This window comes from Zosterops lateralis, assembly GCF_965231275.1.
Source record: "Zosterops lateralis genome assembly, chromosome: 3".
Taxonomy (NCBI): Eukaryota; Metazoa; Chordata; class Aves; order Passeriformes; family Zosteropidae; genus Zosterops; species Zosterops lateralis.
Genome location: NC_139764.1, coordinates 324,587 through 348,630, shown reverse-complemented (window position 1 = coordinate 348,630; position 24,044 = coordinate 324,587). Strand labels below are relative to the sequence as shown.

The 24,044-nt window shown below is 44.6% G+C and overlaps 1 protein-coding gene across 1 annotated transcript in view; it reads right to left on the bottom strand.

Moving 5' to 3' along the window:
- The window catches only part of CFAP61 (cilia and flagella associated protein 61), a 90,064-nt gene that overhangs the window by 8,702 nt on the left and 57,318 nt on the right, over positions 1–24,044 (bottom strand). The window contains exons 21-26 of the mRNA XM_083856672.1: positions 20,122–20,411; positions 16,617–16,944; positions 16,301–16,392; positions 14,406–14,611; positions 2,719–2,809; positions 111–264 (exon numbers count right to left, since the gene is read on the bottom strand). Of these exons, the coding sequence (XP_083712798.1) occupies positions 111–264; positions 2,719–2,809; positions 14,406–14,611; positions 16,301–16,392; positions 16,617–16,944; positions 20,122–20,411 (1,161 nt within the window). The remainder of the gene's footprint in view (positions 1–110; positions 265–2,718; positions 2,810–14,405; positions 14,612–16,300; positions 16,393–16,616; positions 16,945–20,121; positions 20,412–24,044) is intronic.

Below are 24,044 nucleotides of genomic sequence, written 5' to 3'. Positions count from 1 at the left end.
CTGGAGCTGTGCACCGAGACCCCCCACCACAGCCAGGGCTGCAGCCCAAGACTCCTCATGACTGCTGAGGCCGTGCACCGAGACCCATTGCCTCGCTGTCTCTCTCTTACCTGCAGCCGGCAGCAGTCTGTAGGCGTCTGTTGGGGCGTACACGGGCAGGTGGGCACGGTGGTGGCGCAGATAGCGCAGGACGGGCTCCCGAAGCGACGCCCGACCGGGTTTCTGCTCACGCCGCTGCTCGGCGGCAGGAGGCTGCCCGGGCACCTGCAGGACAGAGCTGTCCGACAGACGAACAGGACACGGGGCACACTCCGGAGACACAGAGCGTGGCAGCGGGGTCCGAAAACGGCCTGAAAACATGCCAGGGCTGCGGCACGAGGCAGTGGGTCATGGAGTGGGGCTCACACTAGTGGCACCGAATGCACCCTGGGGCTGGTGGTGCTCGACTGTGTGTTCACGTCTCCCTAACAAATGACCGACCACAGGTGCAAGGGTTGTCTGGTTCAACCCCGTGTGGAACTCCCGGCTGTCCCTACACGGCTTGTCAGAGTGGTTTTGCCAGCGGAATTCCACGCTTCCCGCCCCCCCCCCCCCCCCCCCCCCCCCCGCCCCATGCCCTATATTTACTGTGGCTTTTAACCGAGTCTCAGCATGGCCCAGCTGCAGCTGGAGCACCAGGCCATTATTCCTGACGGACGACAAGTGCTGTTCCAAAAGGTCTGGCGCGGCACGTGTGCCCCCGGCATGCGGCAGCATCCAGCAGCTGATGGAGGTGCAGCCCCCAGCCCTGCCATCTGCATGTTTGCATCGCCGGAGCTGCGCACGCCGGCACAAACACATGGCTGCGATCCCTGAGGGGTAAACATGCCCCGTGCCAGCGGCCCTGCCAGAGCCCCGCACTGCCAGGGCAGCCTCGGGTGACAATTTCAACACGGGCTAAATGCACGGCCTGTCCCCAGAACGAAACTGGCTTCTCTGTGTAGTTAGTGCTTCGATTAGCAAACAATTATGTAAATGTTATACCCCTATTGCAGGACACTGATTTCCACTTTCTCTACAAACTAACCAGAAATATCTGATTTCTGTGCACTTATGCCCACAGCTCTTAAACATCTCTTTCCCTCATTTTTACACTTCATTAGTAATTTTTCTGCATGCTGAAACAAGCTAGAGTATGAGCAACAGGAGGCAAAGACAGTAGGTCTCTTACCTCATATAGAAATATAACCAGTCCTGAGGCATTTAAGAGATACTCCATGAGCACATGGTACCTACTGTGGATCTGGCAATGTGCCCAAAATGAACACCCAATGAAAACATAAATGGTGACATTTACTAAGTACAGTTTAAATCACTTTTAGTAAATATAGTTAAAATAATAATGAAAAAAAGTCCAAAATGCCAAGTTTTCATTCAGATGCAGATATCATCACTTATATCTATAGGAACAATCCTGGCTCACACAGAGCTGCTTCCAGTCCATGCAGGGAGACTCTCTGTGTCAGGACTGCTGCCACAAAGACAGGGTAAGGCAAGTGAGTCCTTCATTTGTAGGGCACAAATTCCCCTCTCATGTTTTCACACAGCATATATTTGAATGATGTCAAGAAAAACACTTAACATCAGGCCCCTTATTCTGCACAGAACTTAATTTTGTACCCTTTTATAGAGGTCTTCCAGGAGAACCCAAATTAAACTCCACCAAGGCTCTTTCTGGGTCAGGACAACAGGAGGCAAATTGCTCTGAGCCCTTTGGGGAGGAGGCAGGGCTTAAGCACCTGTAGCTGCAGCTGGGATGTGACAGTGTTGGGCCCTAGAGATGGATGTGCCATGGGCTCTACAACCTCCTTTCCTCCTGCCACCCTGTCTCCATTAACACTTAATTCTGTTCGTTTTCCACATCGTTAAAAACTCTGTCTGGAACCGCATGGAGTTAAACAAAAGCAGGAGCAGTGTGAGCAGAGGCAGAGTGAACTGGTCCTGGGCAGTGGGTTGGAAGCACCGAGCTCAGACCACAAACTCTGGGATCAGCCAGAAGTTCCTTGGGGATGGAGGAGCCATTTCTAGGGCTGCTGGACACTTGCTGTTGTTATTAGTTCTCCCTGTGGAGCACAGTGACTTTGGATTTTGGGCAGGCAGTTCCAGGCTGCTGAGGATTTATGCCTCTGTCTATGGTGCTAGGGCCAAAGCTGTAAACAGCATTAGCAAACACTTTAATTTCACCCTTATTCAGGAAATTCACTTATCACTGAAAAAGCCAATTGCTTTCACCCTTTGGACTACAAAAGCCATTCCCTGTGATTAAGTGCTGAAAAACCTACCCACAGGCTCAGCTGAGACAGGTATAGGATGGTCCATAGTGTGTTCCTGTTAGGGAACACTTCTAAACCACTGAGGATACATAGACAAGCTAGGCTCTAGATTCCACTGGGTACTTGTACTAAATTGCAGGTATAATGCAAAAATGCAGTGAAGGACAACAAAGTGAGTTTAAGGTCTACTGGCAGATTTCAGAATATGTCCAAATAAGAAAACTGAACAATCTGCTGTATGTGGTGACCCTGCCCTGTGAGGTATACTGTCTGCTCAGGGTTCCCCAAAGAGAGAGGTAAACAGAAACATAAAGCTTCAGGATAAAGATTGGAGAAGAAACCAAAGTGAACAACACTTAACAAATTACCTAAATAATAAAATGCACTCGCCAGTCATTTTTCTTACCTGTTCTGACATCAAGGTTTGGCGCAGTTCCTTCTGCAGATCAATAAACTGGTTGTGATAGATGGCCATGGACCAAGGTTCCCTGAAGTAGCTGGGTAAAAAAGAAGAAATTTAGTTATCTTGTGAACCTCTCATTAACCACTAATAAAGTATTTACCTGCTTTTTTGCCTTTATAAATTACAGTTCTGGACCCATCATGATAATTTGTTCATAAAATGCCTCCTTGTAACAGCATGGTCAATCAATTCTTTTAATGGATGTTCCTGATGTACAGCCAGCTTCAGTAATTATATTTAAAGTGGCTTAATTCAGAGCTGTGGCAAGACCCAGTGAAGAATCCTGATTTTATCAGAATTTAAAAGCCTGAAGACCTGCAAAGAACGGTGTCTCCATTATCTGTCCTCAATTGAGAAAAGCAGATTGCAGGATTAACTGAACTGCTGCATAAACAAATTAAATTTGTGTAGACAATGACACAAATGTTGTTCATCATTAAGGTTTCTGGATTAATAAAAGCCAGAAAAACAGGCCACTAGAGCACTGCAATATGTTCTTTGCACTAGTGTGATGAAGCTAAATTGAACTGATTCTAGGAGGAAGCTCTTGTAACTTTTTCTTTCAGTGACAGCATTCACAGCAACATTCTTCCATGAAAAAGGAGGAAAAGGACAGAGAGGACTGTAGAACTGCTCCCTGTAGAACCTCATTGCTGTAAATATAACCAGGGTAGCCAGATTACAAAGCTGTGATTTGCTTCTCTTTATAATGAAAGATAATTTTTACAGCTTGGGTGAGATGCCCAGAGAGTAATTCTTATTAATGCTCACTGCAGTCAGGAGGTGCCACATGCTCATCCTCATAATGACTAAGCAGATGTCAGCAGGCTCAGCCGGAAAGGTGGGAGAGGGGGGCATTTGTGTGGTTGCCACCAACACTCACAGCTTGGGAATGGCAGCAGGACCCTGGCACTGCCCTCAGGAGCACAGGGACCTTCTTGCCTGGTTCAGCTGTGTGGCCTTAAGTGAGCATCTACATAAGGCAACTTAAATACACTACATGGATTTAATAATCCTGAAATACCCATCCAGAGAGAACTAATGTGCAGTTTCCTTTCTGCAGATTTTACTTTCTCCATGTCCAACGAACATGGAGATGCTCCCTCCTGCTCTGAAAGACACCTCAGCTCTCCCTCACACCCATTAAAATGCTCCATGGGCCTGGCACAGCTTGGCTGGATGCCCACGTGCTTGGCCCCTCTCTGGCTCAGCATTCCCATTCCCTTCTGTGTGCCAGGCTAGCTGGGGCTGCCACTCAGAATCTGCACAGTCTCCAGCACAGCAGGGCTCTCTCCCATAGACCTTTTTCACAGTATAAATACTTACGGGCACCATCCCAAACACAGCATCCTTGCTATAGCAACTGCTGCCCAGCCCAGGAGTTACCGGGACTGATGCTTGCCTGCTCATTTGGATATGCAGGTTAGAAAGGATGAGCTCAGCTATAAGAATCCTTATTTTAGTAACTGCACACCTCAAAGGTGTGCAGTGAGCTGGAGAAAAACACTATATACCATAATATTTTAAACCCCTTCAATTTCATAAGCAAAACCCCACCCAACACAAACCTTTAATTGACTGTTGGTAATAAATAGCAAAGAGAGAAAGGGAGGTGCTATACAAGAATACATTAAGGTAATACTCTCTTTTTACTGATATGCTGTGGTAAAAGCCTTGTTCCACTGGCCAAATGTTTTGTCTTCAAGCTGGCATTTTAATTTTAACTATAACCCTGAGCAGATGATTTCCTCTCTCAACTGAGGTGCAACCTTGTCAACTGCCTTACCTCAGTTAAGGGGCTCACCTGCGTCACTGAGGTGTAGCACTTAACACTCTTTATAAATGTTTCAGGGGCGCTACATATTCCTGCTATTGTTATTAGCTCCATCTATAACCACAACTTTAACCATTCCTGTCAATATCCACAGATTTGGAGCTCAAGACCTGAAGTGTGCCATCCAGTCTGGAATCTTTAATGCAAATAAAATGCCTGTTTTCGGGGGGCACAGAGTGCCTTGTCCATATTTTCTAGATAGACTGCCAGGAGGAGCTCCCAGTAACCAACATTTACTCCCAGACTTCTTTCACTTCCCTTCACCTGAAGAACACCAAGGACCATTTGGAGATTCAGCTCACATAAACAATTCACTTTCTTTTCCAGCTCTATGCTTCCATCTATTTATGTTTTCAGTTCAAATCACCTTTCTCAGAGAGAACACAGTGTCTTTGACAGAGCAGCTCTACATATGTCTGCTAAAGGGAAGCTTAATAATGAAAAACCCCATTTTGAAACCAACAAGTTGACTTTCTGAGGCTCATTCTGAATTTTATCAACTCTTCAGCAGCAGTCCCTTAGGGCCAAGCTGTGAAAGGCTTCAAAGTATAAAGCACTTCAGTGTAGGATATGGAGCTGGCACACTCCCAACAGGGGCTCAGCGGCTCCTCTGCTATCTCGAGAATGGCATCTGCCACATGTGTTTGCATCATTTAGTCTTTCATAACCTGCCAGAGTGATCAGGCTAAATATGTACAAAACGACAGTGTCTGCCAGGAGCATAACGGGTGTGCAAACTTGGTAACTTCCTAGCGGGAATCCCTGCTGGAAGCTTTTATAGTGGCGGCAGCAATCATGGGAAGGCGTTTGTGTCTGGTGGGATGGAATGGGCTCCTGCAGAAGACAATGAACAACATCCATTGCATTGTGGAGGACCTGGTCTCACCTTTCATTGACAAATAACATTTCAAGTCTGTGCTACCTCATTTGTAAGGTGTAGCCTACATTAGCCTACAGTGTAAGGTGCAGCCTACATTAGATGAGAGGCGAGGAAGAAGGAAATGTTTAGCGGTGTCCGAAACAGAAGGCACAGAATTCTTCCCTTTGCAAGACATATAAATAAAATGGACAGAGCTGGGCACTGTTAACAAGCAAAAATGAAGTGTACACATGACTGTCTATCTGAGAGCTGCCTAGAGTTACTCTCAATTTAATTTTCAGAAACACACCACATTTGGAGAGGAAGCCTCTGCCCCTGTGGAAGATGGCTCTATGTCCTGGCAGCAAGGACCCAACATTGACCTGCCATCTGAGTCAGGTCTGGTGGCAGGCAGTATAGCACTGGCAGCAAGGTGTGAAGCCAGAAAACCTTAAAAACCTGAATGAAAAACCTTCAGTATATCATCCTTGCTTTGTACAAGGACAAAACAAAAAGCAAATTATAAAGATAAAAAGAGAGATGAGTAATTTCAGCTCTGTGATACATCCCCTACCTGCAACAGAGTGGGTCTTATGCCAAATATCCCATGCTCTGGGCTAGAGTCTAGTTCCAGGGATCAATCCTGACCCCTGAGCTGTGGTGGTGCATTGATGCCTTCTCACTGCAAGGAGGCTGGGACCAGGAGGGGATTTTCCTCTTCCATTGCTCAAAGGGCAGGTGACACCTGGTGATGGTGCCTTTGAAAAATCCCTCTGCAGATTGGCATGTCAGTGACTAACAGGTTTGGAGGATGATGGGTCTGTGGCTGTTCTTATGCTTATGTTCAGAACTTGCATGGAAACAATGCAAATTCAACTCCTCACATCCCTCCTACCCCTGTTCTTCCACCAACACACACACTCTCAAGGGAAGTTCAGAAACTCTGACAGCCTATGATGTGGGTTGAATCTGCAGCTCTCAATAAATGTCTCTAAGCAATCCTGAATACAAATCTCTTGAAATCGCATTTGCTTCTTCCCAAAGCCATTCACGAGTCACCAGTGCCCTGCCCTCAGTGCCATTAAGCCCGGTGGCCCTCTGGTGCTGGCTGTGCCCTCAGCACCAGCACTGTGAGCACACACAGAGCAGCACCATGGCTTTCAGTACACAACATAAGCAGAGTCACTGATCAACTTAATCTCCTGGCAATCTGTGTGGAGTTGAGAGTCTCCTTTCCTCTCTGTAGCTTCCCAAGCTTTGTACAACGTAGGGAATTTTTAAGACAGATGTTCAACTTTTCTAGGTTGAAATTTCTTTTCTAAGAAACTTAATGCTTGAAATGCAAAATTCTCCAGGCTCTACCAGTTACATCTGGAAGATATTCTGTCCCTTCTCAAACCCTCAGAACATACAAAGTCATTCTCCAGCATATGTGGAATGGCTCTGGTGGATTGTGGAAGCTCAGACTCTCAATGGTGCCTTTGGCACATGATGTCCAAAGCTCCCCAGTGCTAGGGTACTTCTGCTGAGAGCCCAGTCAGGCAGAGAAAGGCCGCTGCTCGCACATCTCAGGAATCACTCCAGGAGAACAAGCACAGAGGAGATGGAAACCATTCAGTGGACACAGGCTCAAGTGGAACACAATTATGCCAGGAGTGCCTACACAGAGCAAGGACTTCCACTTCTCAGGAGTGAGAACAGTAAAGTATTGTGAAAGGATGGGATGCAATGCAATTTTAATTTTAATGCCATCCTGACAATGCTTCCCAAGCACAACTTGCAGATTAAGTCTTTTCTCCAACACAAGCACGTAAGATGGAACATCCCATCTTGCCAGGAAAAGTCAAAATGTGTTGTTTTGAGAACAATATATACATATCTTTAAGACTCTTAATTACAAAGATACGGTAATACCAGCAAAAGATACAAAATATTTCCTGATATACCTTGGATAGCTGGACTAGGAATCATAATTTGTTGAAGACTATATAAATAAATGCTCCACTGAGCATTTTTTGCATTCATCTGACCAGTGATTTCAAAAGACAGCTTGTTTACATAGGTAAAAAGCAAGAACAATTTGTGTAAAATCCCCTAGAGCATCACCTAAGAGCATTGTTTTTCAGCAAAGGACATAAGATATTCCCCGACCTGCAATTTCTTATTCATGTACAACTGCTGAACAGCAGATGTGAACCAACAGCCTGTTTGTAGCAATAAGGGTCTTTACCTTCTTGTTCTGCAGTTCTGCTCCCTGAACACCTGTTTGTCCAGGCATTTGAATATCTCCTGTTAAATTCAGTCATCCAGGACTCTGTTACTGCTCTGACCCAGTAATGAGTGAAACCAACAGCCTCATGGACAACAAATCCATGAGTGAATCCACTGAACAGGTTCACAAAGTAACAACAGTGCTCATGAATTCACAAGCTGACATTTCTTCTGGCCCTTTTGAGAAGCAAATCCTGGAGAGGAAGCCTGTGCTTTTTTACCTCTTCTCATAGAACCTGCAATGTCTTGTCTTTGGAAGATGACTGGTTTAAAACTTGTGGTTTACAATCAACTTTTAAACATAGCTGCAATGGCAAACCAGAGCAAAGGACAACTGCTCTTGCAATTCTTGTTCAGGAAAAATGGCCAGTGACTCCATTCCTTGTTGAGGATGGTACTGCTCCCACTGGCCCACTTCCACTAGGGCTGCTGACATCATGGGGGTGACACTGCACCACTCACCAGCATTCTCCCTTCAAATATGCTGGTCATCCATCATGACTGATAAATCAGCTCTGTTTGCTGCAGTTTTAATATCCTGGAAATATTACAGCACTGTATCCAGAGGCACCTTCAGAAAGCAGATCCTGATATTGAGATAATGCAGCCATTTCCTGTTCTCCTAAGTGTCCTCAGGAGATACTCTTATTTCAGCACTGGCACTTTGTGAAGTTTAAACACCTTAGTAGATCACAGCAGTTGTGGTGTACTGACTCTCACTGAACTGCTCTCTAAATTTTCTCACCTCTCTGCTCTTTAAAGCTGACACAGAAGCACTGCTGCCTGTGTTCTCTCTATGAGCACTTTGTGGCTGACCCTAAAATCAGGCTTACAGCATTTTTTTTTCATATAGTACTATTTCACACACAATGAATTATGGAAAACGATTTAAAGGAAATTAAACCTGAGGCACAAAATCATCAATCAGGCTGTGTGCAGGGGTATGATTGCTTTTCTGCAGTTGTTTATGGATTCAGAGTTAAATCATTCATAATGGTTTGCATAATTACTAATATGAATCAGCAAGGTTCAGCTGCAAATAATGTGGTAGGGTTCAGCCGACGAGCTTTAACTTACTAATTTGAATGTGGGGTTTCTTAGTTACACGGCTCTTCATTGGCAAGTTAGCTGTCCCTTTAAAACTAAATTAATATCTGGAAATCTCCAGCCATTTGTATCGATTTGCTCTGTAAGTGCAGCTATACCAGTTAATTCCAGGAGCAAAAAAGCCATTAGTACTTTGATATCCCTTCAACGTGTTCCTCTTTCCTTACCCGGTCTCTCTCTTCAGGAAAATCACGTACATTTCCCTCTAATTAGGCTGCAGAATGTACAGAGCAGCACTAGTCCCTCTCAGTCATGCTCACTACCTGCTAACAGTTCCTTTCTGGTCTGTTTTAACGTTGCAGAAAAAACATCTCACCATCTCACCTCATCAGGCAGTCTTACCATCTGCCTGATGAACAAAAGCCTAAAGTGGAATCCCTCAAATGTAATCACAGTGTGATAATGGTGTGGGATCCAGCAGATTCCAGACAGCAGAAGGGCATTCTAGTGTTCCTCTTAAACAACCACTCTTCATTTCAGAAAGCCTGGTTTAAAACCAGCTTTTCTATGTAGTATGCATTTCATATTTAAATAATCATTACTTATAGGCTGGATAATCAGTGAAGTTCTCCCTAACTTTTAACAATAATGCTGAAAACATCAAATGTTCTTCCTTTCCTTAATGCATTTGTTATATTGTGAGCTTTATTAGCACTGAGTCAATAAACAGTTCAACGTGGTTCCTCTGCTTAACAGCCTCACTGAATGACACTGTTTAACAGATCACCTTCAGCCTAAAGTTAACAGCACCAGGATGTGGGAATTGAACTTCAGTGGAAAAACCTAAATGGTTACTTCAAAATAAACAAATGCTCTTCATGCAGCTCAAAGTACTTTCGAGCATTTAGCTTGTACAGCCAATATGAAAATGCAGTGTGAAAATAAAAGATAGTGTTTTGAAGACATCAGCCAAGGAAACATCTGGTGCTCTTATCCATGTTTACAGTTTCTGGAAGGATTTTCTAAAACCTCTCAGGGAAAGGGAGCCTGACTCCCTTCACATAGTCCGTCTGCATGTTTGGCAGCCTCATGTTCTATGGCCTGTCGGTACTTGGGTGCAGTTGAAGCTGTGCCACTTTGTATGATCTTCAGGGTGCCCAGCTCCTGGACAGCAGCATGCAGGCCCACTGAGAACAACCTGGCATGGATCTCCACAGATCCATGCATGGAGTGCCTGTTCCTTAGTGAAAACTGAATCCTACCTCCATTCTAGTGCTGGGAAAAAAACATTCCTTTGTGACCACAATTCACCTAAATGCTCCGTGCTTTTTGTCCCACACACAAGTACTGCCATAAACCCCACTCTCCCAACTCCTTGCCAAAGAGCCCTGATGATGTCTGCTGGGGACTTTTCCCCCATCATGGTGCCCAAGACCCCTGTGCAGAGTAAGCAAATTGTCCCATTTGACAAGTCCTTAAAAAGCTGGAAACAAAGCTATTGAAACAAAAAATAACAAAGTGGTTTTGAGCTCTGCCTGGAGGACTGTGCCTGTGAGGTTTCTCTGCTCATCCCTCATGAAAACGCGCCCTGCCTTTGTGCGCTGCTCCTCAGGCCTCACCCTGTGCTGCCCTCACCCCACCACCATTGTTAGTACCACAGGACTGAGACACAATCAGCATCTTCTGCAGGTTGTTGCTGACGAGTTCATTAATACACAATTACAAAATCCCAAGTAAAAGCCACTCACACCTCATTTGCGAAATAAGCTCCTTAAGTATTTTAGAAACTAGTGGGTCAAATTTTTATGCATTTACATTAGATTTGATTTTCATTAATGCCAAATGAAGCTTACATGATACACTTCTATCTCATATTAAAGGCATGATGCCAGTGAGCATCTGTTTGGTTGTCAAGTATCAGGAGAGCCCTTTAATTATCTGTTTTGTACTTAAGATGCAGCAGAGGGAGATTCCACTGCTCCATGGACATGTTCCATAACTTGGCAACTGCCTTGCAGCTGCCTTCAGCTCAGGAGGACACAAAAGGGGGTCACTGGCTGGTTGCATTCCTCCTGCATGAAGCAGTGTGGAGGACTGATGACCAGTAGATCTATAAACTTGAACAGAAAAAAAGCTTCAGACCTCTCTCCCCACCCCTCTCTTATCTGCTGCTAGGGCAATAATAATGGAAATAATCTGAAGGCCTTCCAGCAAGCGAGGAGGGGCAGGAGCATGGATGTCATACAGCGTGGTATCCCTTCAGGGCACACCACTGGAATTTGCTTTCTTTTTCCTTCAAGAGAATACTTCCCGCAAGAAAGAGCCTTGCTCTTGGGGACTCAAATTCTAGTTGACTTTTTGAGATGCAGTCTGATGGAAAATGAATAAAAATTGCAGAAACTCCTTCCTAAAGTGGATTCCAAATCTAGTGAGCTTTGCCATTCAGCTCACAGGTAATGCGTCTTTGGTTCCTACGTTTTTTCTTGCACTGGCATAGAAGAACTGCACTGTTAGGTCCCTCTGCTCAGGAACATACTGGCTGCAGGCCCAGGTGCAAGGAGAGCACCCACTGCATGGCACAAGGCAACTGGGAGGGAGGGCAATGTGTGCCCATTGCTTCACCTCCTCCAAGAACCCAGGTACCGAATGAGAGAAATAACATTTCCTTTTCTCTGGAGAAAAGTTCCATTGATTTGGGTATGTGTTCAGTGGAATTAAAAGCTGCAGGACTGAACACATACCCAAATCAATGGAACTTTTCTCCAGAGAAAAGGAAATGCTGTTTCTCTCATTATTCCCGTTCAGCTGCTCCAGGCATATGACTGGAAGGGGTGACTTTGTCAAGTTTGCTGGATCTCGGGGGCCTGTTGTTAAAGCTAATTTGAGAATGGCACTGGCACATTCTGGCCAGGAAATCTGGTACCATAGGGGTAACTTTCAGCTCTTACACTGAATGCAAATCAGTGAGGAAATTCACTGCTTGGTGCAGTCTCTAATTATTTAAAAGATAATTTGCATGCTACACAGAAATAAATTAGTTCCCAGGTGACAGTTGTTCCACTGTGTCCATTCCTGGAACAAGATGCCATGCTGGGAAATCTAAATGCAGACCAAAGGATTAAAACACTGCACTTTCTTGCCTTGTAGGAAGACGCTTCCCAAAAGAAAGGCATAAAGAAGAGAGGAGGGGAACAGATGTTTCAAACTATCAAGTTTACAAGCTTAACTAGCACACAACATTTTCACAGGCTGTATTTTCTTTTCACTAAGAGTACTTCACATCTTGCCAAGTAGACATGGATGCGAGTGTGACACGTACTAGTATAAAAGAAAGGTTATGAAAGCCGAAAAGAGGAACTCAGTCCTAACATCAGGTTTGAGTTCAGACTACATGAACAAGGCCCAAAACTGTTGTTCTTGTATCCCACACTTAAAAATCAGTGAATGCATTTTCCTATTCTGTACCAAAAGCTAACCAAGCATCACTTTTTCTCTACATAAAAGTCTCAGAACAACTCACAACAGATGCTAAACCATTTTTCAGTGTAATGGTTTTCTAAGAAACAGTCTTCTCATGGCTTGGTTTTAACAGTGTCTATTGCACACTGCACACACATGCATGCACATTTTATATGACACTGTACTGTGGGGATGTAGATGTGATATATTATGAGAGTACATTATATTGCCAGCCTTCCTCCATTGCTCCGCGTCCTCCTGAAAGCAACAAATTCCTGTGCCAGCTTGCTGTTTGCCAGGACTGCTCCGTGGGGATGCCAGGCAGTTTACCTGTTACACCTGCTGGAGAATGCTCCCTTCTCACAGGACGGACATGTGTAATAGGAACACCAAGCTGGGATGAATGGGAGTGCACGCGTGTGTGTGTGTGTGTGTGTAAGTGCCACAAGAACCACACAAGCAAGGATTAAAGAGCAGCATATGTTCACTGTAGCAGAGCAACATATGAGATTTCATTCATACGATCAAAGAGCAAGAAGAAAAGGAACAAACATATCTAAAGATAAGGTAGAAAGAAGACTGAAAACAACTAGAGGCAATAAAACAACCAGATAAGAAAAACCTGGCAACTGTAATTGAGGAATTCTGCCACATGCTAATGAGGCAAAAGGTCCCAAACAACATCATTGTCTATAGGCTGTAAAAGACAAGTCCAAAATCAGTTCATCACCATTAATTAAGGAGAGCTGAAGGGATGTGATGAAGCCCTGATATGTGGTGTTTCTCTGTGCGACACACCAGTGATCCTTTGGTCGAGGTCAGGAAAATACTGCTACCTGTGCTGCAGGCTGAAATCCCAAAGCAGGATGATTTCTTCTTCCAGATGTTGCTACTGGTGTGAAACTTGCTGTTGCATCTAACAAGTGGCCCTGATGACACTCATGGTTCATAGAAAAGGTGAGCTCACAATGTGTGTGCACACTGTATTGCCCAGAAAGGACTGATGGTACCTTGCAACAACCTGACTAAGGAGCTCTTCCAGTGCTCCAAATTATGATCAGCACGAGCCATGACATGGAGGGGAAATCACCGCTGTCTTAGCTCATCTCTCATGCACTTGTGTCACCCTCCTTCAGTTCCTTCGTAACACTCACTGACAGTGTGCTGTTCAGGTGAACTTCATGTCTACTGTGTCCCATTCCTCTCTTGTAAAACAACCCCAACATTTGCTATAAATTGTAATCAAGCCCTGTGGCAGTAATAATTCAGAAGCATCTTCTGGACCACAGTACAACCTTCATAGCAAACTTTTACAAACTGTTACCTAAATAATAGAGTTTAATCTGAAAATGTTGCTACAATTTGTGCCTTTCTTCTAATCACTTCTAACTAGAACAAAAATCAAACCTGGAAATGTTTCAGCACCACTGTCAGCTTCAAATCACAATAAAAACTGATGATTTGTTCTTGAACCTGGCTTTCTATCTCTACCCAGCAGATGTAAGGCAGCACTTCACTAGTCCATCTGTGACAGTTTATGTTCCAAAGCACCATTCGTGAGGGATTTCTTCAAATGAAAATCAAAAGCAATGAAACATTCTCTCAGAGGAGATGGCACATAACTAGAAGTAACCAGGCCCTTCAGTCTCTCTCACCAGATAAAAATAGGCAAGTTGTTGAGCATGACTATCACCATGAGCTACTTAAAATCTCCCTACCAACCTCTGGCTTAAAAATTTTATTCAAAGCAACAAAAATACTTTTAAAAGCAACTTTTGAACATAAGTCTTCAATAATAAAGGATTGTTCAGGTTCAGCTTAATGATTAACCTACGGAATATTCTAAACAGAAGTGATAAAGACACTGAATGCTCATTCAGATGAAAGATAGTCAAGTAAACCATTGTTCCTCCTCTAAGTTAATCTTGGACACATAGCTCTTTCCAGGAAGGTCTTCAGCACTTGCATTGTTACTGACAATTTTGCTAAATAATGGAAAATACTTAGTTTCTGGAGTGGCTTTAAAAAATATGGCCCCTTTTAAGTCCATTTTTCTACTTTTTGTTCCAAGGGAAAACAGCCAAAAGACAAAGCATAATAAGATAAACCTTAAATTCTGCCAGAAGGTAGATTTTGTGCACAATGATGAGTTCCTCTCACCTGTAGAGGTCTGTGAGCTGCCCGGCTCTCCAGCGGTAATACAGGTCATTGAGCAGGCGTTCGTGCTGTCCATACAAGCAGATGTAGTTGGAGACAGGGAAGGGATCCTTGGAAAAGCACGTAATGCTGTCTACCATATTGTATCTGCTGAAATGCATCCTGAAGTAATTCCCGTGACCAGCCTCCCCGGTTACAATCTCCATCCCCTAGAACAGAAAACACCAGGAAAGCTGTGGAGATGAAGAACGCCTGACCTGGCACACGTACAGGGTCAGTGAGGGCTTCCCAGCCCATAGTTCTCACTGCTTAATATGCACAACCCTTCTGTTAAAATCGAGAGGGCACTCCTGCCACAGCGGGTCATCAGGCACGTTGCTGTGGCTTGGACGCAGATTTTCCGTGTGGTTTGGTTACTGCCCACACCACTGTGCTGCACCAGCTGGGTGCCACTGGAGACACCTAGGAGACCCAGGCCCTCCAGGTGCACTGGCAGCATGACACTGGATCCATCGGGACCTGTGACATCCTGGAGCAGCAGCTGGAGTCAGGAGTCAGTTACCCAAACAACACTCTGTTTGGGTAACTCAGTTGAACTCAGTTCAGCTTCCTTTACAACACAGCACACACATGGCATATCATATTTACTGTCAATAAAAGAATACCAATATTGGATGCTTATGCTTGAGCTGTAGCATTTAGCTTCAGCTACTTAAATCAATCACTTAGACAAAAATGTAAAAATTTTTCAAACCTCAAATTGCAGTGGGATGTTCAAATAGCTTGCAGCTATTTTTTCCAGCTGTATTCCTGTCACAGTTTTATACATTTCTACAACTTATTGCTAGGCTACAGGAACTTTTAATATTTCCACATCTAAGCTAGTACCTTTCACTAGCTTTTCTTACTTCTTTCTTTAAAAAATCTTTTATGATTTACATGAAGTTTCTGGAGCAGCTTTAAAAAATAAGGTCCCTTTTCAGGTAATCAGCAGGTAGAGTGGCAGCAAAAGAATTCTAAACATATTCTAGCAATTTGGAGTAAGAAAAAACAAATTTCTCTCTCTGATACTCCTTTCTGCTCTCCACTACATGGTACTTTGGATAGCTTATCCTGGATCTGACAAGCAAGGTAAGCCATGCTTTGATTCCTCTCCCTAAGCCATTTTCTTTTTAAAAAGCCCATTTATTTCATTGCTGTCCAGGTTTTAAAATAAACACTGAGGTAGATTTTCAAAAGCTTCTCTTTAAATCAACTGCAAAAATGGGCTGGATGGAGAAATTCCCACAGAAAAAGGTACAATCTTCCACAAAGAGGATCTTGCCTAGTTGGAAAGTCCTCTCTGGCTTTAAAAGACATTGATCTAGTCCTTTTCTTGCCTCAAGTCAGGTTCTCCAGTAAGAGAAACACCTCCTTGTTTGTATCCTGGGACAATCCCCCACATAACCCAGCATGGGGAGTCCTTCCCTGTGCCCTGTTCCAAGACAACTCACAGCTCCAGAACTTGCTATTTTCTAGCAGTACAGAGCATCTCTTCCACAATACTTTTATCTTCTAGAAATCAGCTGAATTTCCCTGCCAGACTGCCATCATCTGTATGCACTTGCACCACACATTGCAGGGAGCAAAGAGGCTCATTGTGAAGGCTGAAAGCATGAAATGCTGGTAATATTGTCCTGTGTCCTCTGCACAGAAACCAGGCATCTTTGGAGAAAGCCAAATACCAGGAAGTGTGGAAAGGAACACCCAAGAGGTTCAGTTAGTTCTGTGACTGCTCCTGGTTGCCACTCCAGCTGCATCTGGTGTGTATAGTGCCTCCAAACCCAGCTACCCTAAATAGGAACAACTTTTCAAACAAACAGAAGATGAAAAAAGAAAAGTTCCATTATTTAACTTACATGATTACATGAGTCATGTTCTACATCCAAGGGCATGGGGATTCCAGGCTTGGAAATGTGCAAGTAGTTATAACCTCCAGGAAGAACACCACCTACCATAAGTGAAAATATGAGATTTATTAAGTCATTAACAATGAAGAAAATAATGTATTTGTTTATCCTCCTTCTACCATGATCTTTCTCCAGTACATAAGGAACCTTGAGTGCTGTACTGCCATGAGATGGCACCTAAGGTGAGATGGACCTGCTTGTACTGTAGAAGAGCAAAAATACCAGAGAGGGAATGGAAGTGTGACAGAAACCCGGCTGGACATACCTTGAACTTTACAGTGTCTGTATACAGGGATGAGTCTGTCTGAGCCTTCTGGTGGCTCGAAACTGGGTTGAGGGGTTGGATCAAAGAGACTCAGCATGGAAACAGCAAGCTCAAAGCCAATCTCCTTGGAGTTGAAGTTGCTATGTGTCAGTTCATCCCTAAAGTATCTCCTGGAGAACTTTGTCAGAGGACCTGCAGCCCTGATGCTGGCATCATTGGTGTGGAATTTGGCATCAATCACAACTCTTCCATCAAAAACAAGGCAAGCATCATTGATGGCCTTAAAGGTTTCATAATCCAGTGTCCTGTAGGCAAAGTTAAAAAATGCCTAAAAAGAGATGTAAGTAAGTGAAGATAATTGGATATTACTTACTGGCTGATTTCATAAAACACAGACTTTATTCTGAATGTTATTTTAAAAAACAAGAATGTGAAATACAGAGTGATTTTAGCAACATTATCACAGCAGAGAGATCCTTCTCATCCAGCATTTACAGCTACCGAAGTTAAAACTAAGACAGCAGAAATGAAAATTACTAAACTAGACTCAACTGCTTCTGATTATTGCATAGTTTAAAAACTCCAACATTTGCCACATCAAACACCTTCTGAGTGCGTATTTTCTGTGTCATTCTGAGCATGGAACATAGACCTGGACCTTTTGTGAAGTTTGTTTTCTTTCAAATGCTCATGCCAACCCGAAACCCCAAGGAACAGAAAAGCACAATGTACTTGGAATTCAGCAGGATAATTGTGCATTACAAGTGTTTTCCCAACTGTTGAGTCTTTTTGCTAACAAACTGAGTTACTTTGGCTAAATGGAACAAGGACAGTCAATGACTTGGAAAGATCAGAAATTAAACTTGTTCAGAGGAAATGTCATCTTCATTCCAGCTATAGCAGTGGAATTTTAGTCAGTGGAAGCTGCAGAGGCCAAGGACCCTAAATCCATAATTTCCTGCTTTAAGTCTCTAAGTCTCAAAAAAAAAAAAAAAAAAAAAATCAAGTGATAATTCTCTCCTTTTGTTGTCTCATGGCATGGGCACAGTCCCTCTCCTGGGACACAAGGAAGAAGAGCTCCTCTCCCCCCACAGAAGCTATGGCAGCACAACCAACACTTATAAAGCAGGTTGTGCTGGAAGCAGGCGGCAGACATGGGAGAAACAACAACCATGAGCAGTGTCCTCAAAGCTTTCTCTGTCAAAGGATGAGAGCTGGCAGAACATGGTTCCCAAACAAGTGTAAGACAAGAGTGCCCACTGGACATGGAGGGGTGAAAGGATTAAGAATGACCAGGCTGAGAGATGTTTTGAACAAGACCACAGTCTGCAAAGGGCCCAGATGAAGACTGACTACCTTCTTGCTCCAAGGATTTGTGAAGCCCCAGAGCCCTCACACAGAGCTTTTCCCACCATCAGTGCCCTCAGCTTTTAAAACCATCAAACAACATGTTGCTGCCCCTCCAGCAAGAGATATTCCTTTAAAGGCTGAGGAAAGACTGGAAGGGTCTTAGATGAGCACATTTTCCCTTGCTGCCTTCATCCTGAACAGCCCAAGACTCAATTGTGCCAGGCCAAAGCAGCATCTGTCCTTCCCTTAGCACCAGCTCACGACAAATCTATGACCAGAGTAAAGATGTTACCCAGCTGTACCCCCAAAGAGCTTTCTTGGGGACTAAGGGCAAGTGTCAGATACTCTACTGGGTGAAAGAAAAAGCACAGGGAACTGGAAATTTTATCAACACTGGCATAAGCAGAGATGCAGCAGTGGAGAAGCCAGAGCCCTTGGGCTTGTTCATAGATCAACCAAGTGATGAAGTATTCCCTAGCTAAGGGAATTTTGACCATCTCAGAGAGGCAAAAATGAAGGAAGCTCTGCCCATGAGAGCAAGAGGACCACACAGCCCCACATCTTGCTGGTTGGCAGGCAGGACAGTGTCACCAGAGGGGATGGCTGCAACCTCCAAGCAGGAGCCACCTGTCAGCCCGAGCAGGAGGGAGGGAAGAGGGAGGCTGCTGCTTCAGGGAAAGAAGAGATTTTCTCCTGTTTTTTTTTTATCCCGCAGGACTCAAGAAATTAAGTCCCCAAGAACTGCCAATCAACAGCTGATACTGGCTGAAATCCCAAGAGGCCCAGAGCTGCTGAGAGACGATTCCTGCAGAACCTGATCTCTCATGAGTGCAGCTGTCTTCCCGGTGGAGCTGCTCTCCAGAGCCTACTCCTCCTCTGAGTCCAGCCTCCTAGGTGGCTGGAGGCAGATACAGGAGCCTTGCGCAGCAGCTGAACTGGTTTTGGAGAATACAAAGCCCTTGACATCACAAGTAATTGCAGGTCTTTCATCCTAGGGGCTGTGAAAGAGAGACCTCCACAGGGAAGGACTGCAGATGGAGGAAGGATGAGCATGGGGCACAAATGGGCAGAAGAAAGAAACCCCAAGGCAAGGGGCATCTGAAAGAAAAGTGCAGGCCACACAGACAAGGTGGGGGATAAAAGAGGGGAGCTGAAGGGGAGCTGGTCAGTGGATACCAAGTTGCAAAAACAAGTACCACACTGAGACCTTTGTGGAAGGATAAAAATAAAGAAATTTCAAGGAGAAAGGAGAGAACTTAAAAAAGCTGCATAGGAGTAGAGAGTGGGAAGAACATCAATACTGATATAAGAGACCAAAGTCAGGAGACTGCTATGGATAAAAGTGCTGTGTGAGATCTTCAGCCCAACCACAAAGGGCCTAATGATCCCTATGTGAAAAAGAAAAGGGCTGCAGAGGAGGGGGCCAACAGGGACCCTGACACCTGGGGAGCTCTCTGGAAGAGGCACAGGGCTCACTCTCTCCACAGTAACCCAACCAGCTGCACTTCGGAGGGCATGCACAGCAGGGAGTGAGGAGGGGATTGGTGGGTCCCTATGGATGCAGGTTTTGAAATTACTCACTCCTGTGGATTAGCCCAAAAAAGGAAAACAGAACCATGCTGACCCTTAGGAAAGGCTAGAACCTGCCCCCAGTCTCAGAGCAGAGCCACTCCTATGAATATGCCAACAGCTTCTGTAATATACTGGTACTAGAAGTGAAATAAACCTGTAATCTAATGTAGAGGGAAAGGAACCTGCTTAAAATATGTTTTGATTAAGTTACATACTATCCCACTGTTTTTGGCTTCTACTATGACAGTCAAATGCACCTACTATAAGAGGAGTAACTGCACATCTAAATAAGAAAAGGATTTCTGGAATTACTTTGAAAATTAATTAAGAGTATTTGTCACTCAGCAGTGAACAATTACTTGTGTGTCAGGTGACTTATATACATTTTAATCCAAATCAGTCAGGGCATTAACTATAGGTTTATTTGGATTTTTAAAGAAACAATCATTGAGACTAACAAGTGAATGTTCAATCTCTTAGAGACAATGAGGAAACAGATGAATCTGTGAGGGAGCAGGTAAATTTGATGGCTTTTGTGTTAAAAAACCAGCCTGAAGGAAAGGCACAGGAAGCATGCACTTACTGAGCACTGCAGGTGGAGCAAGTTTGTGGCAGTGGTAAAGGCAGCCCAGGTGATGCAGCCATGGTCACCCTGGCCCCACTGTGCCAGGACACTGTCCAGATGCACGGCCACACCTGCCTCTGACAGAGCCTCCCCCACCGTGCGCTCCAGGGTGGCATTGGTGACGCAAGGACTGGCAGAGCTGAGTGGAGACTGCACGAGATGAATGCGGGAGCCATCAATTCCAAGGGATAAGAGGGTTTCTACCGTGGTGTAAATGTCAATTGTGTTCCCATAGACAATAACGTTCCCTAATAGGAAAAAAAAGGGGGAAAGATTTCTAAGACATACAATGAAAACCTTATTAGTATAACTCAGATGATAATAACAGGAAATTACTCTCTTTGACCCTCTTATTTCTCTGATGCTATGAAGCAAGCAATGTTACCTAGCAACAGCAGCTAAGATAATTTAGTGAAGAATCTGTACAAAACATCCCACAAAGTAGGCAAGTACTTAACACGGAAGTATGATATTCATCCTGACCCCATAATCTGAAAGTATTTTGATTGAAAAGCCTCTAGGGGTAAATAAATAAATAAATAAATCAATAAATAAATCACCATTTTGATTTTGTTCTCCCCTCTTTCCCTAATTTTGCTTATTCAAAGGACTGATGGAGGGGGGAGCAAACAGAATCAAATTCAATACAGCATGCAAAAAAACCCCACAAACCATGGAAAGGCCAAGTTATAGAAAACAAGCCCCTGTGCCACATAGAGGTCACCAGTGCTGCCACTCCCTTCTGCGCAAGGCTGATTTCCAGAGAATGGGATGGCCTGGCAGAGGTACCTGTCCCTGGTGATAGGGAGAGCTCAGCACCACTTTGAAGGCAGCTGTACATGGCACAATGCCCAGCCCAGAGCCAATTCCATCCCTGCTCACTGCTGGGAACTCAGCGAGCTGCAGGCAGCCATCCATCCAAGCAGCTGCCATTAACAGCAGCATATAGGAACTGCTGCTCCTTCTGCAGAGCATCAGCACCAGCACAGAAACCACTGCTGAATCCAGAGAAACCACTGCTGAATCCAGCTCCATCCTCCTGCCCTGGGGAAAGAGAGCCCAGACCTGATTCACCCCTCCTGCCTGGCACTGCAGAGCTGCAGGGCAGAGCCCTGCTCATTCTCATCCTGAACTGGTGCCACTTCAAACGACACAGTCAGAGCTGAGCAGGAACACGAGGAGGGGAGGATCTGTTCTGTGTGAGCACAACAGGACTCCCGAGCCTAAGGGCTAAAGCCCTTCTAGCAGTAAGAGAGGCAGAGCTGGGAGGCAGCAGAGCAGCTATGTGTTTTATCTCAGGCTGGTTTCATATAAAACACACCAACATTCCACTGAGCAGGACTGAGATGAGCTCCCCTCCTCCCCATTCCCTCTGCCCCCCTGCTTGGAACAGGAAGCATTTGTCTGCTCTGTGATCCAATAAATAAACCTTTGAGAAACGCAGGCAAAACAGTGCAGCTTGCATGGTGAACTCCTCTCTTGGGGCTAAGGACCCTCACACCAAGGACCGGAGCCCAGCCCTACAGGCTCTCTGTGCACCACATGCCCCATGGCCCTGCCACACTCAGCTGCACCAGCCCAGAGCGAACGGTGGGGTCCAGACAGAGCCAGGAACACCTCTACCTGCCTGCCCATGTCCACATCAGCTTCTCTGTTTCAGATCTGACCTATCAGCACAAGGATGCTTCAAAAGCACCTTCCTAGTGCTTTCACGTCACTCACTTGGGCAGTGCTGCAATCAACTCACATGTTTATCTTGGCAGTAGCACCTCCATCTTGCCACAAGTGACAGCATCCCCTATGCCCTGAATTGTATTATTTCATGGGCTAAACTAATCCCACTGGACCATGTTTTACTGCATGAGATGTAGGGCAATACTAAACTGAGCATGCACACTACCCCAGCTCCCAAGAATATTAATGATAAAAATGTTAACAGATGTTCTACTATTCTCCTTTGACTACAAGGGGAATATTTTTTTCGTCCCTATCAGTTTGGCTACTTGTAGCTGCCAAAGAAACACCTCTCTCCATAGCTGCCAGAGAAAAGATTTGCCCTATGAGTACACTGCACATCAATGACAGAAAACATGTTTTTACTGTTCACAGCAATGACTCGAGGGACAGAACAATTGTACCTGCAAATGTATCAATTTGAAAATAAGAAGAAAGAGATCTTATTACTTCCAAAAATATCATCTAGAATACAGGAATACTCCCGTGGGTCCATCACAAATTCCCAAGCCAGAAGAAGCTATCCCATATCTTGTGTCTGCCAGGACACTTGTCTGCAGCTGCACTGGCCTCAGGAGAGTGTCAAAAGAGAAGACAGATGTAAGCCTGACTGTTTTTTTCCTGCTGCAGCAGGAATGAAAGAAGCAGCTCAGCAGGACCCATGAGTAAAGACCTGCTTTGCTATACTCATTTTTATTAATGCTACATACTGACAGTGCAGGCCAGGATGCTGTGTGCAGGTGCCAACAGCCTCATGCTACATTTACATGCTTTCAAATTGCAGAGAGTGAAATGCATGAGGAGTGAAGAGGATGCTGTGGCTGTGGCTGGAAAAGGAGGATGAGGAGGTCTTCCCTGAGGCACAGCCCAGCAATGCTCCATTCTGACTGAAGGGCAAGGCTGGGCTTCACCCTTGGGCAGCACAGCCCCCTTAGAGAGAAGCTCAGTTCCTGCATTAGACACTGGCATTTGGGGAAATGGACAAAATTAGCCCATGAAAGTCCTACACTTCTCAAGGAAAATTAAAATTCTGTTTTATATGGTAATATTAAATACAGTTGCATTAGATCAGGGAAAGCAATGTTCCTTTACTGACCTTTTGTAAATCAACAATTTACTGCTTCTGCTTATTACAATATTAGTGGCTTTTTAGATGACAGCACTAGTAGTCTAGGAACTGCAGATATTCATTATGGACTGAAATTATGTCCACTGAACATGGAGCAGTTCCTCAGGATGCTTTTATTATTTAAGTAGATGAAAATGTATGTATCTGTGAGTAAACATAATAACCTTCTAGAGAAAAAACAGCCATAAATAAAGATCATTACAGTAGTTTTATTGTTTATTACTTGAATGTCAGTGTCCTGTTGCAGAGGCAGACTCATTAATTTTCCACAAGTAGAAGCACAAGATTTCAGTGACCCTAATGTGACCTGAATCTTTGCAGTTTGCAAAAGCAAAAGGAGAAACCCAGTAGGAACTAAAGCATTGGTGGCTCCAGTTGGTGATTCATGCACTGGAATTTTAATGCAAGAGTATTCCTACAAACATGCTTTTAATACGGCAGTAAACTATGCCTAGGTGAAGAGACAATGTAATTGCTCCATTTTGGGCCATTAAAGCAGTTTTGTTCCTTACTTTACTTCCATCCTACTTTTATTTTCATGGAAAGTGCAGAGCTAATAGGAGATGAATTTTGATTAGTCCCAATTACAGCTGTAATAGGTTCCATGCATTAGGTGGCTGGGTTTCATCAGTGAAGCCACAGTGGCAGCTGTGGGGCCAGTGCTCGCCCTGCTCCCAGGCCCTCAGCAGCAGAAACCCTTCCCTGGCACAACTGTTGAGACTCAAGGAACAATGTTTGTAAAAAACAGAGCTGGAAAAAGAAGCAGGGTGAGGAATAAGAGAAACTGAGATCAGTGTAGAAAGACCTGTCCAGCTGGGCACCCTGCACAGCAGTAGAGAATATGATGGGAAGAGCAAGGAGAAGGAACTGAAGCCAGAGCAGGGGAGAAGGGGAAGGTGTCAGATCTCTCCTAGACCACAGGTCCAAAAGTCCCTCCAGACCAACCTCATTGGTGGTGTGAATTTGCCTTCTCTAAGCATGAAGCCAGGCCAGGGCCTCATTAAGAGATGCAGTTGCA